This window comes from Mesoplodon densirostris, chromosome 11 (assembly GCF_025265405.1).
Source record: "Mesoplodon densirostris isolate mMesDen1 chromosome 11, mMesDen1 primary haplotype, whole genome shotgun sequence".
In the NCBI taxonomy this organism is placed as follows: domain Eukaryota; kingdom Metazoa; phylum Chordata; class Mammalia; order Artiodactyla; family Ziphiidae; genus Mesoplodon; species Mesoplodon densirostris.
The window spans coordinates 74267466-74286402 of NC_082671.1; the positions used below are offsets into that span (position 1 = coordinate 74267466).

Consider the following 18937-nt stretch of genomic DNA (forward strand, 5'->3'; position numbering starts at 1 on the left):
TTTTGTTTTGCTTTTGAGAATTTTGTTCTTGATGAGCTTCCGTCCAGTGGAGCATCTTTTTCCTCATTCCTTTTTTGTCCCCTCTTTTGTACTAATCTGACGAGACTGTTAAATCTCATCAAATCCTATGAGAAGTCACATAAGCAGACATCACTTAATCGAGCAAGAGAGTCTCCTGTGGCTTGCGTCATTCTAGAGCAAACATGTGGGTGTGTACTCACACTTAACCAGGAACGTTTTATGGGCCATAAGCTCTGCCCAGCACTCTCCATACATTACTGGTCATCTCTCAAGGTGGGTATTATTACTTTCACTTTATAGATGGGAAAACTAAGGCTCAGAGAAGCCAGGTAATGTGTCCAAGGTCATGGAGACAGCCCTGTACTGCTCCCCTCCACATGGTGGCGCTGCCCTGCTTCCTGGTGTCATTCACCACTTATTCCTTCGCTTAGTCAGGCGGCCATCCGCTTGGGTGTTCATCATACATCACTGGGGGCCCTGCAGGTCTCACACTGCTCTTGTCTGCTTCCAGGAGTATGAATTCATCGTGCTGCCCAACGCGTACATGATCCACATGCCTCACGCCCCTAGCTTCGACATCACCAAGTTCCGGTCCAACAAGCAATATCGCATCTGTCTCAAAACCCTGAAGGAAGAGTTTCAGCAGGACATGTCCCGCCGCTACGGCTTTGCCGCCCTCAAATATCTCACGGCCGAGAACAACAGCTAGCACCAAGAAGCCCGTCACAAGGGAGAGACGTTCTACAAGGGGGAGAGCCACTTGCTGTTTGGGGCCCAGCCTTCAAACTCAAATTGAGCACCGCTTTTTTTGGTTTGTTTTTATTTGTCTCTTTGGCCCAACAAAGCTGCCCTCACTATGGAGATCTGGGACAAGGATCCGGCCAGTCCCTCTCTGGCCCATGACCCATCACTCCCAGAGCGTGGAAAAACAGCCCACCTACGTGGTCTCTCCAAGAATGGGACACAGAGGGTGAGAGGGAGCAAGGGGGTTATCCTACCGCAAAGGCACACCACAGGCAGGTCTTCAGGATATTCTCATTGCTTTTTTTTTTTAAAAAAAAAAAAGAGAGAAGGCAGGGTGTAGGGGTTAGCCGTCCAAGGAAATAAAAGCAAAAATGTCTCTTCATCAGAGAAGACTTTCTTCTTCACCCTGCAGTTCAACTGGGTATCCAAAAGGAGGGCACACCAGTGATCAGAACTGTTTGGGAAAACCCAGTGGGGACACTGTACTTGGCAGGACCTAGAGGTGGGATTAGTTGGTTCTTTATCCTCAAGGTCACTCTTGTTTTGGGGGATTTTGTTTATTTGTTTATTTTTGGTCTGGGAATCCCAAATAGAAAACCTGATCCTTTAAGGCTCTGAAGGAAAAACAGCTGCCTTAGCTGACGTCCCTCTATCAGCAGTGGCCCAACAAGGAGGACGGGAGTCTGCGGCCAATATTTACATGGGTCGCCTTCTTTGGGATGGTCACCGAGGCCCCATGACCTTTGAATTCCCTACTCTCCAGAATCCCGGGGCTCCAATGGGGACTGTGGAAGTACAGAGACCAGCTGTTTTACAACCAGTCACGTTCTCTATTGGCAGTGACTGATTCATGGGGACAGGGCTTTAAAGGGACGGTTTCCATGCACACGAAAGGTACGAACCTCTCAGGCCTTTAGAAGAACTTTCGTAATTCACTCGAGCCCAGTCCTGAAGATTCACAAGCCCGTTTGGAGAACTTCAGGAAGAATGTGTTGGGCTCCACTGTGCTCACGTCTACTCGCTGCAGCTGGGATGAGGTCATGACCTCAGGCTCCCTTGGGGACCCATCCAAGGGTAGGCCAGCACCTTTACCGTTACACAGATTGAAGGGACACTGGACTTTTTAGCCATTTTCTTGAATCTTCAATGTTAATGTTGTGTTTACATTGATGAGAACAAGAGTCAGGGCCCTCCTCTCTGCTGGGCTGTTTGTATCAAGTTGCAGTGTGACCAGCAAACGCTGCTGCATCAATAAACGAAAGTACAGACTCTTTCTTCCCCACTCCCCTCCCAGTCTTGTAAGGAGCTACCGGACACACTTCCGTGTAGAGAGCAAAGTCGGTAAAGAGCAACTTTACACTTTCTGTTCTCCCGTTGTGTTCTCTCATTGCTTGAACTTGAACCTCTTTTTTCTCTTTGCCTGAGGTTAGATCTCACTTCATGCTCCAACCCTGAGAGCATTTTCACATTTTCCATTTAGCTTCTGTCTCAATACTGAAGGCCAGATGTTTTAGGTAGCAGATGTGGGCCAGCAAGGTAAATCGTGGCGACTGTCCTGTTAATTATGAAATGCCGCAGCAGCAGCCTGATTTATGAGAGGCCCTCAATGTGTTATGCAGTCACGGGCATTCACTCAGATCTACTGAAAAATTTAGGAAAACTATTAGGACTAATCCTCACACAGATATGCATAAGTTTGTGTGTGTGTATATGTCTCATCTGTGTGTGTGTGTGTGTGTGTGTATATATATATCTCACATACATAAATTACATATATAGCATTTGTCATTACAAAAGTTATACATAAATACTGTAAAAAGCAAAACATCACAGAAGTATTCAAAGTTCATGTTAAAGTTTCCTTTTTCCATTGGTGTGTGGGAGCCAGCTTAGACTAGCTCACGACAACTTATTGTGCACATCTCTTTCCTACTCCTGTGTTCAGTGACATCACCTTTGTAGCGTGAAATCATCCGTGATTGGAGTATTTACACCATGGAAATCAGAAAACATCACAAATCAGGGCCCTGTCACCCTGAGAGCAGGTTGTTAAACATCTCCCCGCACACCACTGCTTTTTCCTCTCCCCTGTGCATACACACACACGCACAGGCACTCAAACTTTCATATGCTGACAGCTGTAGTTCCTCCTTGTTGAAAATCAATTTTTAATTCCCTAAAGCCTTTTATTTTTTAAATTTTTTCATGGCCCCTGAATCATGCCCAGCCACCTTGCTTCTTCACGTGCATTTCTGTGGGTATAGTTGTGACCATATAATCTATTATCATCTGAAGTGGGTCAGCTCTGAGAATGAAGGAAGGTGCTAATTACTTTGAGACAATAGGTATAAATTGGAGGATGGTGTAGCTTCACGTACGCTGAATTTATTAAAGCCAGAAACTGACACTCCACACCAACAATAGGAAATCCTATTTCCCCAAAGACAGGCGCCTGACACTCTGAAGCTAGTCTCACTTAAGGCTAGAACTCAGATCTTGGCTGATTCCCAAGTTCAACACAGAGGCTGCCAAGCCAGTGGAGGCTGAGGTCTGCAGCACCAACAGCGTGAATTCCCAGAACTTACATTGAGGGCAGCAGCACTTTGCCAGCCCCAGCTCACGTGTGGGGAGCTGTAGCCACTTGGGCAGAGGCAGTTGCTACAGATGCTGATTCCTTCGTATCAGTTCCCTAGGGTACAAGACGCTTGTAAATGGGGCACACTGATGTTTTCATGCTTAAATAAGCCAAAACCATCTTGGCTTTCAGTTGGGAGGAAGGAAAGGATTCTCTCATTTAGCCCCCATAATACTCAGTGTCCAAGAGAGTTGAGATATATTGGGTCACCACTGTGAAAGGACCTTTGGCATGCAGTAGCTCATTGAAGCCTTGCGGCAAAACAGCAAAGTGGCTATTACCGTTGATGGATGAGGAAACTGAGTGAGCTCTGGGAAATTCAGTAAGTCCCCCAAATTCACATAGTCAGTACATGGCAGAATCAGAACTTAAACCCAAGCCTACTTTTTAAAATCCAAAGCCACGTAATCTGCAATGATGCTCTCTTCCCCAGTAGAAAAGAAACATACTAAATATTGGCAGACAAGAGGATTTGAACCTATGGAAGATGATGAGATTCCTAGTCCTCGTTCACCATCCAACAATAACCACACAGCCTAGACAGCAACCCCTCCTTAGATGTGCCAGATCTTGCCACGCTCATGGACTTTCTCAAAATTCATTTGAAATAGACCTGGGCAATCTGTAACCATATTTAGACAGCTGAGATCAACTAGGAGGGCAGTCATTGATTCTCTGAATGCTTCTCCTGGGTTATTTCCTAGATTACATGGCACAGGTAGAGACACGAAGTTTTAAGCTCCCCTTTGGACCTCATCAGCATGCTGCTTCCAAGTGAGCTCTCCAAACGCCCTGAGCTGATTTACAGAGGACGTATTTGCCGAGTTGACTAATAGCTTCTTTGTACCCCATCGTGAAAGGACAGACCCTACTTTAATTCTGTTCCTTTCAAAGACTCTACTGTCTTTGAGTTAAGGCTTCATTTGTGGTCACCAGGCCTTTAGGGAGCTCTGTGTTCGTGGAAGAAACGTGATTAAAATCCCCTCTCAGACACGGCTCCCGCACCCTCTTGGTGAAGATAACAAGAGCTACCATTTACTGAGCCAAGACTTCCCTGGGAGTTGGCATTGATGGGTCCTCACAGCAACATTACAATATAAGGAAGGTATTTATCATTATCCCCATTATTTAGCTAATGGAACCGGTCCTGAGAGAAATTAACGTTACTTACCCGGAATCACACAGGTTGTTAATGGAGGTGCTGGAACTTGAACCAAACTCCAACGGCCATCAGAAACCCACGTCTCTCCACCCTAGGCCGCTGTCTCCTTATACGGTACTGAAATCAGTTTGGCTGCCGGGCTTATCCAGTCATATCTTCGTGTAGTTCACGATGATATGCTTTTTTTTTCCCCTTGCTTTTTTAGTCCTAAGGGTTTATTTTCCAATTTAATGCCATTAAAGTTTAGGAAAGTCGATTATCTACCAAATGCATTCTAAGAAGTTTCAGACCTGTAGAATCTAGTGTCGGGGATATCAGACTTGTTTTCATTCATTTAGCAAAAATGTTCTTGTAAGCATTCTCTAATTTCAAGGAGTGATTGATGATATCTGAAAGGAGACAACGAGGGCACCACAAAGATATAGGGTTTCTGATTGTGAATATTTGATGGATTTGGTCCTTGGTTTATTCCAACACATTCAATAGTCTTCAGAGACAATATCTTCTGGAATGAAAGAATGTCAGTCAGTGCTGGGGAAGTGTTTCCCACTTGGTTCCCAAGGTACCAAGACCATCTGGTCAATGAGGCCGGGACGCTGTCACAAAATGATTGACAGGGCCTGCTCAGAGCAGAGTCTTCAATAGATTCCTGGGTACATTATGCTGCTGTGGTTTTGAAGGAAGAAAGTCAGGGCTGCAGTGGCATCAGAATAATTTCACTATGCTCTTCATCACTTCTGTATTCCACACAACTGAGCATCTACTCCGTGATGGGCACGTGAATACAACAGTGAACCAGGCACAGTCTATTTTCATGTCACGTAGAATTATCTAGTTAGCTGAAAAGTAAAAAGACAACGCCAAGATAAGTTTCACCATATTACATTCATGTAAACAGTTTATTTTTAAACTTACAGTGCAGAACAGTGGCAAGAATAATACAGATAACTTCTGTATGCCCTTCATTTAGGTTCACAGATTGTTAACATTTGGCTGCATATGCTTCATATCTCTCTGTCTATAATATTTTTTCTAAAACATATGAGAGTGAATTGTGTATGTCATGCCCCTTTAAATCTGAATATTCTAGGATTTTTTTGTTTTTGTTTTTGTTTTTTTGCGGTACGCGGACCTCTCACTGCTGCGGCCTCTCCCATTGCGGAGCACAGGCTCCGGACGCTCAGGCTCAGCGGCCATGGCTCACGGGCCCACGGGCTCCGCGGCATGTGGGATCTTCCCGGACCGGGACACGAGCCCATGTCCCCTGCATCGACAGGCAGACTCTCAACAACTGCGCCACCAGGGAAGCCCTAGGATGTATTTTTTTTTTAAAGAAACAAGGACATTCCCTTCTATAACCACAATGCACTGATCAAATTCAAGAAATTTAACATTAGTACAGTGCTATCATCTAACATACAGTCTACATTTAAAGTTTGCCGATTGTTCTAGTAGTGTCTTAACATCAGTAACCTCTATCACTCCTATCCCTCACCCCCACTCCTGATTCCAAGATCCAGTCCAAGACATATTACATCTTAGTTGCCCGTAGTCTCTAATTAGGAACAACTCCTTTGTCCTTTTTTGCACCTTATGACAGGGACATTTTTGAAGGGTACAGACAGTTGTCTTGCTGGCTTAGTGTTTTGAATGAGACATAGGTACACATATACAGGGCAATTCAGAAAATATATATGCATATGTGACTTTTTGAGTTCATTAATATTAAATAGCATATGATGTAACATAAATATTTATGGCAGATGGTGCTGAAGAAGCCAGGGCTCAGAAGTTTCACCATCAGTGTGTATGCGTGTGCATTGCTGAGATGGTCCCATAGGTGGGACCCTACGGCAGTGCATACTGTCATAGGACACATCACTCACCCCACTCTGTTGCCTTATTACCTGACAATAGAATTGATCATGTTCTACCTGCTTAAAGTTTTGTAGCAACTTTTAAGATATATCCATTAATTGAAATACTTTGTGTATTCAGATGGGTGCATGTTATGTGTGGATATAAATGTGAACCTTTTGAGTTTTTCAGCTTGCCAGATCTACAAGAAAACAACAATTCTAGACCTTCCTCCAACCTCATTATCTGTGATCCCACATTAGCTATTTCATTAATATTTCCACTCTCCCCAAGTGAGCAACTTGATTTCCTTCCCGTGAATATTATGATTAACATTTTGTATTCAGACCTTTAAAGGATTAGAAACTAGGGCCTCCCTGGTGGCGCAGTGGTTGAGAGTCCGCCTGCCGATGCAGGGGACACGGGTTCGTGCCCCGATCCCGGAGGATCCCGCATGCCGCGGAGCGGCTGGGCCCGCGAGCCATGGCCGCGGAGCCTGTGTGTCCGGAGCCTGTGCTCCGCAACGGGAGAGGCCACAGCAGTGAGAGGCCCGCGTACAGCAAAAAAAAAAAAAAAAAAAAGGATTAGAAACTAGGTGAGAGAAAATTCTCTCACCCCCCCCCAACAACCAACACCCCTGAAGGAAAAGGGCCAGGAGCCCTCTTTATGTAGATTGGCTTGGCCATCTGGCCTCAAAACAAAGGGCTCCCCTCAGAAATCCCAGAAACGTCTCTGTTTTCTCGCTGGTCCACAGTCACTGCATCACACAAGGCTAGTCACTCTCAGATTCCAAAATCCCAGGAATATCTCTGTAAGTGATGCACTCTGCAGCCTAGTGTGTCCTATATATATTCCAAAACAAATGGCGATTCTGAGCTTGGGCGTTTCATCAACTCTGAGCTATTTAGAACATAAAACATAAAACCTGCAAACATAAAAACCTATGTCTAATCCAGCAGAGAAGGCTAATGGAAGACCCCAGTTTAATCATGTCCTTTGATGACAGATCTGCTTTGCACATTCTAACACTGTTCAGAGCTACCTGTAGCCAACCACAGCCACCATTTATGGAGCACTTGTGTGCTGATGGGCTAGCTTTTTTGCTTCTCTTGCCTGTTGGAATTTCATGAGAGGAAGGATTATTCTTTTCATAGATGAGGAAACCAAGGCTCAGTGAGATGAAGTAATTGGGGGAACCACATCTCAAACACTATTTTTGTGACTCCAAGGACTATTCTCTCCAGTTTTGGTGGATGGAAGTGACATGAGTATGGGGTATGGAGATAAAGACAAGGGAGACACATGGGTTCCCTCCTTAAAGTCTAAATCCTTTCCTACAGCTGCTTGGTAGTCATGAACCATTCTCAATAATGCAGGTAAGAGTGAGTCCAGAACTTGGAAGGAAGGGAATGGAACAAACATTTGCCGAACAATACATTATTTTATTTAACCATCAATAGAAAGTATGACGTGAGTATTATCCCAATTTTAAAGACAAGGGAACAGAAACTCAGAGGTTAAATAAGAGTCCTGAAAACTGAACCCAGGTCTATGTGCCCCATAGCTCAAGACATTGTTAATTGTCTGCACTGTTTCCCAGGGATTCAGATAAACATGAGATTATAGAATCTTCGCTGTTGAAAGAAACTTAATAGTAAGAATAAGCCTAGTCTTTGGGTGGGTGTGTGTGTGTGGGTGTGTGTGTGTGTGTGTGTGTGTGTGTGTGTGTGTGTGTGTTGGCCCACACCAGTGCTTCTCAAACTTTAATGAATCCCTTGTGAGGATCTTAATAAAATCTGATTCAGTACATGCAGCCTGAGATTCGGCATTTCTGCAACTCCCACATGGTGCAAAGGCTGCTGGTCCATGGACTATAGGTAATATGGTCTCTTCAACCTTTAAGAATCAGTCAGCTATTTCCAAATATTGTGAAGCCCTGATAGCATGTCCAGCAGTCATCAAAAGATCCTGCAGAAACCCCACTTAAGTAACTGATTTGTTCACTTAAAGAAAAAAAAAAGTTACTAGGGTTCAGCAACTGTGCCAAGTGGTAATAATTCAAAGATATATAAGACATAGTTATTGCCCTCATGGAAACCCAGTTCAGTGGGGAAGACAGACAGGTGTATGAATAGTAACATCATACAGAGAAATAAAGGGGAGGGAGGCCAGGATGTGATGGAAGCTTGGCAGAAGGGTGATCACTGCAGGCTGGGATCATGGAAGGCTTCCAAGACAGATGACACTTGGTAAAGAAAAAGTATTGATTGACACTTGTTAAAAGCAGTACAGATTTTTCTTACGGCTATTGTGGTAGGTGTCAAGATTATCACAATAGGGGGGAAGATATTGGGTTCAACTCTGAATACAGAGGAGATTTGTAGACAACAAGCAGAATTGGGGGCAGGTCGGTGTATGGAAAATTACTAGGAGGAGACATCAAGAGTAGGGGGATTCTTAATCCACTTAACAAGATTCTTGCTCAAGACAAGTCAAGGACTTACACATCAAAAGGTAGAAGGTGAAGAATTTGCTCAGATATCAAGATGATCAGATATCAAAGGTGTGGGGTGATGGTTCTTACTAAAATGATTTGGCAGAATTCTTTGCTAAGACTGGGCTGGGCTAGCCAAAGACAGGTTGGGGACCTAGGTGAAGAGAGGGCTCAGAGGAGCCTGAATAATGTTTGGTCAAGGAGAGAGTCTTTGTCACATCTGAAGGAGGACATCATTGGCCTGAAGAACAAGAAGGAAAACCTGATCTAAGTGGCCCACCGAGCATGGAGAGGCCTGAAACTGCCCCATTTTTCTCGAAACTGATTTAGGCTGGATTTCCCTATGAACAGATTACATAGAATATGATTTTTAGCCTATGGATTCTCTGAGCCTTTACCTTCAGGATTAAATGTAGTTTGTAAATTTAGAACTACTCTTCTGACCTTGAACAAAACGCTTTCTCTCTCTGGAGCTCAGTTGTCTATAACATAAAGCAGTTGATCTCCTGTGTTTCTGAATACAGAATTGTTTTGATTTTGATTAGATAATAATGTCAGGAAGCACTTGGGTAGTACTTGCTATGCATTGGTCACAGTTCTAAGTGTTCTACATTTAGTAAGTTCAATACTAAGTTTAATTAGTAACCTAAGGTAGGTACTATTACTAGACCCATCTTAGAAAGGGACACATCAAGGCACAGAGAGGTTAAGTAATTTGCCCAAAGTCATACAGTCAGTAACAAAGCTGGAATCTGAACCCAAGCAGGTTGGTCCCAGAGTTTACATTCTTGACCACTAACCTCTGCTGCTTCCCTGACCAGGGATGAAATGGTGTACAGTTATAACAGATCCCTCATTATGCATTTAATCTCTTTTTGGGGGGTGTGTGTCCATTTTCTATTGCTGTATAACAAATTACCACAAACTAGTTGGCTTAACACATTTATTATCTAATCGTTTCCATGGGTCAGGGGTCCAGGTGTCGCTTAGCTGGGCCCTCTGATCAGAGGGTCTCACCAGGCTGCAGTCAGGTGTCAGCCACGCTTTGTTTCTCATCTGGAGCTTGGAGTCCTCCTTCAAGTTCAATGTTGGAGGAATTTAGTTCCTTGTGGTTGTAAGACTGAGAGCCCTACTTTCTTGCTGACTGTCGGCCCAAGGCCATCCTCAGCTCTTAGGTGATACCCGTCATTTCCTGCCACGTGGTCCTCTCCACAACATGGCAGTTTACTTCTTCAAAGCTGGCGGGGGACCCTCTCCCTCCATCCTGCTAAGACAGAGTCTTAGCATTTCCTTCACACCTGGAGACACTGACAGAACGTTGGATATATGGTCACCTCACTAAAATTCGAGAATCAACTGCAGCGTTTGGGTTTTTTTTTTTCTTCTTTCATTTTGTTTTATATTATGTCTTGACTTTGCTCATTTTTTTCTTTTTCATATTTTTATGAAAGAAACAACCTTTTCCACGCACTCTCTAAGAGCCACTTCTGAATCACAATTTGAATTTGGGACCTAGGAAAATGGTCCCAATGCCTTCGGTCATCAGTAGTCAGAGATCATCTAAGGAGTAGATAAAGAAGAGTCTAGGGTCTAAGAACCCCAGAGCACTTCCAGAAGTCCCAATTCTCTTTGTTCTCAGAAGTTTAGACATTACAAAACCTTCATCGAGATAGAAGATAAAATCAAAGAAAAACTGTGAGCGAATCAATGACAACATCCTGTGGAGGAAACTCTGGTTGGCATGAGCAAGCGATCGTCATGACCCTCCTCTCTCCAGGCTAGACTGGACACTCCTCAGGAGAAAGGGGCATTGCTGTGTCCCATCACTGGCACCTTGGCACAAAGGGGAGCTCAGTACACATTTGCTGCAAATTCCGAAGTGTCTCAGAGACTATAGGGCTCTCACTTTGGGTAATGCCAGGCTTGGGCCATGCCAGGTGTGGTGCCAACATGCATTGGACACTAACATTTCATTTTGAGAACACATATTTCTGAAAGGAGAAATGTCTCTCATCCTATCTCAGACATTTTTACCCTCCCCCCCAGTTCTTCCTTCACCATCTTCTCTCTCGTTCCCTTGTGTTCCTTCTCTTCCTGAGGTGGGTAGAGACGTTCCTTTTTCCTTAATTAAATGTAATAACAGACATTCAGTGGTAACTGTGTGTGTGCTGGATTCAGCCCCATGGGCATCGAAAGAAGATACAGAGAAGAAGCTCACTGTTTAGTACAGAAGATGAACCCACAGAAATGGTCAGAGTCAAGTATGAAAAGAAATGAATACCAGGAAGCATACTTGCTCCAAGGGAGATGTTTCCTTCCTGTATTGGCTGAAAGGGATCATTTTTATAATACAGCCTGAGGGTGGTCCTTTGGAAGTTGTTTCTCTTTAGAAAGAAACAATATTCCAGCACCTAGCACTGTGCCCCTCACATAGTAGATGCTCAATAAATATGTATTGCCTGGGGAGCGAGATACCATAGTAGTCAAGAGCTCAGACTTTAAAAAGATCTCATTTTGAATCAAGGATGGGCCTTGATTTGTAAAGTGATGACACTAAGGATCCCTACCTTTCAGGGCTAAGAAGTTTATGTGAGATAGTAACTGGGACATAGCAGGTACACACACACACACACACACACACACACACACACACAAAGTTGATCCTTTCTTTTCCTTTTATTTTCCCTGTTTCTCTGACCCTCTCACAAGGATTCTTTCTGCCCCCAGAAAGGAAAGTCTGGGCTCAGAGCCACCAGCGGGGGAGGGATGGGAGGGAGAAGAGAATGGTTGAGCAGTGAGAGACCTGGGATGGTAGGGGCAGGATATAGGGATACCAGGAAGTAGAGAGGGAAGTACAAGATACACAGAAGAGGAAAAACAGAGGCCCAACCCCAATTGCCTCTTGTATTTTTAATTATAGTCCCTTGTAGTGTTACATCACTTTACACTTCTCATATACATCATCCATCTGCCTCTCAAAACAGTCCTGAGATATAGGCAGCATGTAGATTTTTAACCCAATAAAGCTTAAAATGGTTAACCAAAGTGCCCAGGTCATACATAAGAAGCAGAGTCAGCACTGGAACCCAGGCCTGAGTCCACATCCTGGGCTCTTGGGATAACTCTGGGACAAGCCATTCGCAAGAGAGAAGCAGCTGGAGTGAGGGTTGGGTCCAAGCATTTCATCAAAAATGCACACTCAGAACATGTCAGAGTTGGCAGGGGGCTTATGAAGGGGAAAATAAAAGACTGTGTTGGCTGGAAGTTAACAAATAAAGGAAGCAAAGGTTGAAAAGCTTACAGTAAGTCATCCACGGATTTTCTTCAAGGTTCCTAGTTGACTGAACAACAAGAACAACAACAAAAAACAGGCAGGCAGAAAGCAGACAGCAAAGGAAGCTCTAGATGACTGACAGGAGGAGAGAGCTACCATGCATTACGCAGCCACCATGTCCTGGGTCCTGTGCTAGATGCAGGACCTGCATTATTCATTTAATCCTCAACCAGCCTTATGACACCAATGCTGTGATCCTCCTTTCTGTGCATGGGAAGTAAGGGTCAAGGAGGTGAAGCAAAAGCCCACAGTCTTGCAGCTGGTAAGGGGTGTGGCAGGGTGGTCAAGTCAGGTCGGCCAGAATCCTTGCCTTTCCACTAGCAGAAGCCCTGAGGAGACCAGAGGGATTTCACACGGGATGTCTCAGAAGGAAATGAAAGAAGAGAGTCTGAGGAAGAGGTTTTAAAATGGAGGTTTTATTATTCAGGTATGATGAGGCCAACAGATCAGGAGATGACTGTCATTGAAAAGAGAGTTTGTTGCTCACAGTTCCCAAGAGGAGGGGGCCAGCACACCATGCGGGGCCACATGGGAAGCACCAGGATTGGTCAGGAGGCAGAAGGAGGAGGAGAAAAAAGTGGGCAAGAGCCCTTATTGTGATCTCCAGGGGAGTCAACAGGTGAGACAAGGTAAGCAGGCTTAGGATTGGCTAGTTTGAATAATTTCAGTGGGTTCCAGGGTAAGGGCTTTCTCTTCTTGTCTGGCACCTGGCCCTGCGGTGATTGGAGCAGAGAAGGGGCTCAGAGTATAAGAGCTTGATAAAGGAGGTGGCAGGGGGAGTGAGCTTTGAACTGGTTGATTTGCATATAGAAGGCTAGCTCCCAGAGGGGCCCCAGATGTGGGAAACACATGGTTCTTACAGAAGAACAATGTTTAACCAGGCAAGCAGCTTATATCACAGACCTTCAAAGTGGCTAATAATGGTGCTCCTGGGTCTTCTCTATGTTCTGGAACCAGAGAATGGAACACCAGGAGAGACCTCTCGATTGCATTGCCATCATTTGGAGAAGTCAGGATGGGCATTATTTTCAGCACCCTGAGAGCAAGTAATTGCAGATCAAATGACCCAAGTAGATAAACTAATTGGAATTAAATGAGATGAATCAGAATAAGCTCTGTTATCCCTGTATCAGGAATGTCAAGACACTGTTTTCTGTATGGACACCAAGGGGGGAAAGCGGGGGCAGGGGGCATGAATTGGGAGATTGGGCTTGACATATATACACTAATATGTATAAAATAGATAACTAATAAGAACTGCTGTATAAAAAATAAATAAATGCAAAAAAGAGAAGAAAATAGCTGATAAATGCACAAAAAGGTGCACAACATAATAAAAAAAAGAGATTGTTTGCTAAAATGAAGAAGTTCATATAAAGTGTGTGTGTGTGTTTACTGTGTACACACAAATCCAGCTTGCAGAGAAACAGAAGGCATTTGACTGCCTAGGTGGCCAGGAAAGTAGGATGTGGCAAGGGACTGAAGGAATGTTTTTCCAAGTTTATTTTTTGCCCTTTGGATTGTCCGTGGATATAAATAGAAATTGAATCTGTCTCCTCTGTTACTTATCCTTAACTTTATTTGACAATGCAATTAAAGGCAAGGAATAGAAACAGTAATCAGATAAATCTTGCAGTATTTCTTAGGATAAAGATAAAATTTCTTATCATGGTTTATAGGGTGCTGCAGACTCCAACGGCTACCTTGGTTTCTAACTTTTTCTCACACACACTCTACCCCACTGCCTAAAAAGCCCTTTGCTCCTCCAGCAGCTGCCTGTCACTCATTCTTCCATTCTCAGCTTTAGCACCATTCCATCAAGAAAGTGTTCACTGAGCTCCCTGTCAAGCTCCCAAATTATGTTCCCATAGCACCAAGTATTTCTCCCTTGCAACACCTGTCACAGCTGAAGTTCACGTTTATGTAATGACTTGTTCAATAAAGCTGACAAGGCTGTAGGCTCTAGAGGTAGGTAAGAACTGAAAATGTTTTTACTCAAGATCCTAACATGTAGTATGTCCTAAACAGATATTTGTTAAATAAATACTTACATAAATGAGCTTACATTCTCCTCCCAGACCCATCTCTACACCGCTTCTCATTCTTGACTAAGTCATTTCCCCCTCACTGAGGCTTCCTTTCTTCATCTGAAAAGTGGAAGAATTGATAGTAACAATTTCTAAAGCTGTTCCTGGTCCTACGCTGTGAAGGGCTGTTTTAAGGCTTTCTATATCCTAGAAGGAGAAGTGCTTTTTCCTAGGAAGGTCTATTTTCTCCTCATGGCAAGGAGAAAGGGGCTGCTTTAAGATTTGTGAACACTGTGGGGAGAGAGAATACTTGTAATGTTAAAGGGTGGTCAGAGAAAGCCTCTCTGATAAATTCAGAGACTTGAAGGAAGTGAGTGAGTGAGACATGTGGACATGTGGGAAACAGCCGATGCAAAGACACTGAGACAGGAGAATCCTTGGCAGCCTAGAGGATTAGCAAGAAGGCAAGGAGGGCTGGAACAGAGTGGGCTGGGGAGAAGTAACAAGCAACAAGGACCAGGAAGTAAGGGTGGGAGAGGACAAACACACAGGGCCTGGGGGGCCATTGTGAGACTGGTGTTCACTCAGAGCGGGATGCAAAACCATTGGAGGGCTTTGGGAAGAAGAGTGACATGCATTTAAGACCTAATTGAGTTCCTGGATGGTAGTGAAAACATTAGCTGTTGTAAATTAAGCTTATATGCTCTACAGGTGTAAATTGCCTGGAGTTCCATGTCCATAAATTCATGTCATGCCATAAAGATACTGCAATTACTGAAGAAAGCAAACACCAATATATGTCATTTAAAAAGATATCCTTGGAATTCCAACTACTTAATCCCTCACCTCCCTTTCCAACAGCATCTGGGTGTATAGTTTAAACAAGCATGCACCAGCTTTGGAGTAAACCTAGGACTTGAATTTTGTCTCTGAAAGTTATCAACTATGAGACTTTGACCAAATAATCACTTAAATTCCTGGAACCTTGTCTGCAAAACGAACACAGAAATATACCTTAATATATGCTACATTGGGCTAGTGGGAAAGTTAAATGAACGTGCACATGTAAAGGGCAGACAGCAGAAGCAAGGAGAACTACAATCCTGCAGCCTATAGAATGAAAACCACAATCACAGAAAGAGAGACAAAATAAAAAGGCAGAGGACTATGTCCCTGATAAAGGAACAAGAAAAAACCACACCAAAAAAAAAAAAAATGAAGTGGAGATAGGCAACCTTCCAGAAAAAGAATTCAGAATAATGATGGTGAAGATGATCTGGGGCCTTGGAAGAAGAATGGAGGCAAGGATCGAAAAGATGCAGGAAATGTTTAACAAAGACCTAAAAGAATTAAAGAACAAACAGAGATGAACAATACAATAACTGAAATGAAAAATACACTAGAAGGACTCAATAGCAGAATAACTGAGGCAGAAGAATGGATAAGTGACCTGGAAGACAGAATGGTGGAAATCACCGCTGTGGAACAGAATGAAGAAAAAAGAATGAAAAGAAATGAAGACAGCCTAAGAGACCTCTGGGACAACATTAAACTCACCAACATTCGCATTAAAGGGGTCCCGGAAGGAGAAGAAAGAGAGAAAGAACCCAAGAAAATATTTGAAGAGATTATAGTTGAAAACTTCCCTAACATGGGAAAGGAAACAGCCACCCAAGTCCAGGAAGCACAGAGAGTCCCAGGCAGGATAAACCCAAGGAGAAACATGCCGAGACACCTAGTAATCAAACTGACAAAAATTAAAGACAAAGAAAAATTATTAAAAGCAACAGGGAAGGGCCTCCCTGGTGGCGCAGTGGTTGAGAGTCCACCTGCCGATGCAGGGGATACGGGTTCGTGCCCCGGTCTGGGAGGATCCCATATGCCGCGGAGCGGCTGGGCCCGTGAGCCATGGCCGCTGGGCCTGCGCATCCGGAGCCTGTGCTCCGCAACGGGAGAGGCCACAACAGTGAGAGGCCCGCATACCGCAAAAAGAAAAAAAAAAAAAAAAAAAAGCAACAGGGAAAAATGACAAATAACATACAAGGGAACTCCCATAAGGCTAACAGCTGATTTCTCAGCAGAAACTCTACAAGCCAGAAGGGCGTGGCATGATATATTTAAAGTGATGAAAGTGAAGAACCAACAACCAAGATTACTTTACCCGGCAAGGATCTCATCAGATTCAACGGAGAAATCAAAAGCTTTACAGACAAGCAAAAACTAAAAGAATTCAGCACCACCAAACCAGCTCTACAACAAATGCTAAAGGAACTTCTCTAAGTGGGAAACACAAGAGAAGAAAAGGACCTACAAAAACAAACCTAAAACAATTAAGAAAATAGTAATAGGAAAATATATATCGATAATTACCTTAAACGTGAATAGATTAAATGCTCCAACCAAAAGACACAGACATGCTGAATGAATACAAAAACAAGACCCATATATATACTGTCTACAAGAGACCCATTTCAGACCTAGGGACACATACAGACTGACAGTGAGGGAATGGAAAAAGATATTCCATGCAAATGGAAATCAAAAGAAAGCTGGAGTAGCAATACTCATAGCAGATAAAATAGACTTTAAAATAAAGAATGTTACAAGAGACAAGGAATGATACTACATAATAATCAATGGATCAATCCAAGAAGAAGATATAACAATTATAAATATACATGCACCCAACATAGGAGCACCTCAATACATAAGGCAACTGCTAACAGCTATAAAAGAAGAAATTGACAGTAACACAATAATAGTGGGGAAATTTAACACCTCACTTACACCAATGGACAGATCATCCAGAGAGAAAAATAATAAGGAAACACAAGTTTTAAATGATACAATAGACCAGACAGATTTAATTGATATTTATAGAACATTCCATTCAAAAACAGTAGATTACACTTTCTTCTCAAGTGCACATGGAACATTCTCCAGGATAGAGCACATCTTGGGTCACAGATCAAGCCTCAGTAAATTTAAGAAAATTGAAATCATATCAAGCATCTTTTCCAACCACAACACTATGAGGTTAGAAATCAAACACAGGGGGAAAAAACTAAAAAACATAAACACATGGAGGCTAAACAATACGTTACTAAATAACCAAGATATCACCGAAGAAATCAAAGAGGAAATCAGAAAAATACCTCGAGACAAATTACAACAAAAACACAACAATCCAAAACCTATGGGATGCAGCAAAAGCAGTTCCAAGAGGGAAGTTATAGCAATACAAGACTACCTCACGAAACAGGAAAAATCTCAAATAAACAATCTAACTTTACACCTAAAGGAACTAGAGAAAGAAGAACAAACAAAACCCAAAGTTAGTACAAGGAAAGAAATCATAACGATCAGAGCAGAAATAAATGAAATAGAAACACAGAAAACAATAACAGATATCAATAAAACTAAAAGCTGGTTCTTTGAGAAGATAAACAAAATTGATAAACCTTTAGCCAGACCCATCAAGAAAAAGAGGGAGAGGACTCAGATCAATAAAATTAGAAATGAAAAAGGAGAAGTTACAACAGACACCACAGAAATACAAAGCATCATAAGAGACTATTACAAGCAACTCTATGCCAATAAAATGGATAACCTGGAAGAAACTGACAAATTCTTAGAAAAGTACCATCTTCTAAGACTGAACCAGGAAGAAATAGAAAATATGAACACACCAATCACAAGTAAAGAAATTAAAACTGTGATTAAAAATCTTCCAACAAACAGAAGTCCAGGACGAGATGACTTCACAGGCAAATTCTATCAAACATTTAGAGAAGAGCTAACACCCATCCTTCTCAAACTCTTCCAAAGAATTGCAGAGGATGGAACACTCCCAAATTCAATCTACAAGGCCACCATCACCCTGATACCAAAACCAGACAAAGATACTACAAGAAAATTACCGACCAATATCACTGATGACTATAGATGCAAAAATCCTCAACAAAATACTAGCAAACAAAATCCAACAACACATTAAAAGGATCATACACCATGATCAAGTGGGATTTACCCCAGCAATGCAAGGATTCTTCAGTACACGCAAATCAATCAATGTGATACACCATATTAACAAATTGAAGAATACAAACCATATGCTCATCTCAATAGATGCAGAAAAAGCTTTTGACAAAATTCAACACCGATTTATGATAAAAACTCTCCAGAAAGTGGGCATAGAGGGAAACTACCTCAACATAATAAAGGCGATATACGACAAACCCACAGCAAACATCATTCTCAGTGGTGAAAAACTGAAACCATTTCCTCTAATGGTTCTAATCACGAACAAGACAAGGATGTCCACTCTTGCCACTATTATTCAACATAGTTTTGGAAGTCCCAGCTATGGCAATCAGAGAAGAAAAAGAAATAAAAGGAATACAAATTAGAAAAGAAGTAAAACTGTCACTGTTTGCAGATGACATGATACTATACGTAGAGAATCCTAAAGATGTCACCAGAAAACTACTAGAGCTAATCAATGAATTTGGTAAAGTTGCAGGATACAAAATTAATGCACAGAAATCTCTTGCATTCCTATACACTAACAATGAAAGATCAGAAAGAGAAATTAAGGAAACAATCCCATTCACCATTGCAACAAAAAGAATAAAATACCTAGGCATAAACCTACCTAAGGAGG

General features: G+C 42.7%; 1 protein-coding gene across 1 annotated transcript in view; it reads left to right on the top strand.

The window, feature by feature from the left end:
- Positions 1-2038, top strand: part of LARGE1 (LARGE xylosyl- and glucuronyltransferase 1) — a 596546-nt gene extending 594508 nt beyond the window's left edge. The window contains 2 exon segments of the mRNA XM_060112947.1: positions 533-715; positions 718-2038. Of these exon segments, the coding sequence (XP_059968930.1) occupies positions 533-715; positions 718-924 (390 nt within the window). The 3' untranslated portion in view covers positions 925-2038.
- Positions 2039-18937: the final 16899 nt, after the last annotated feature.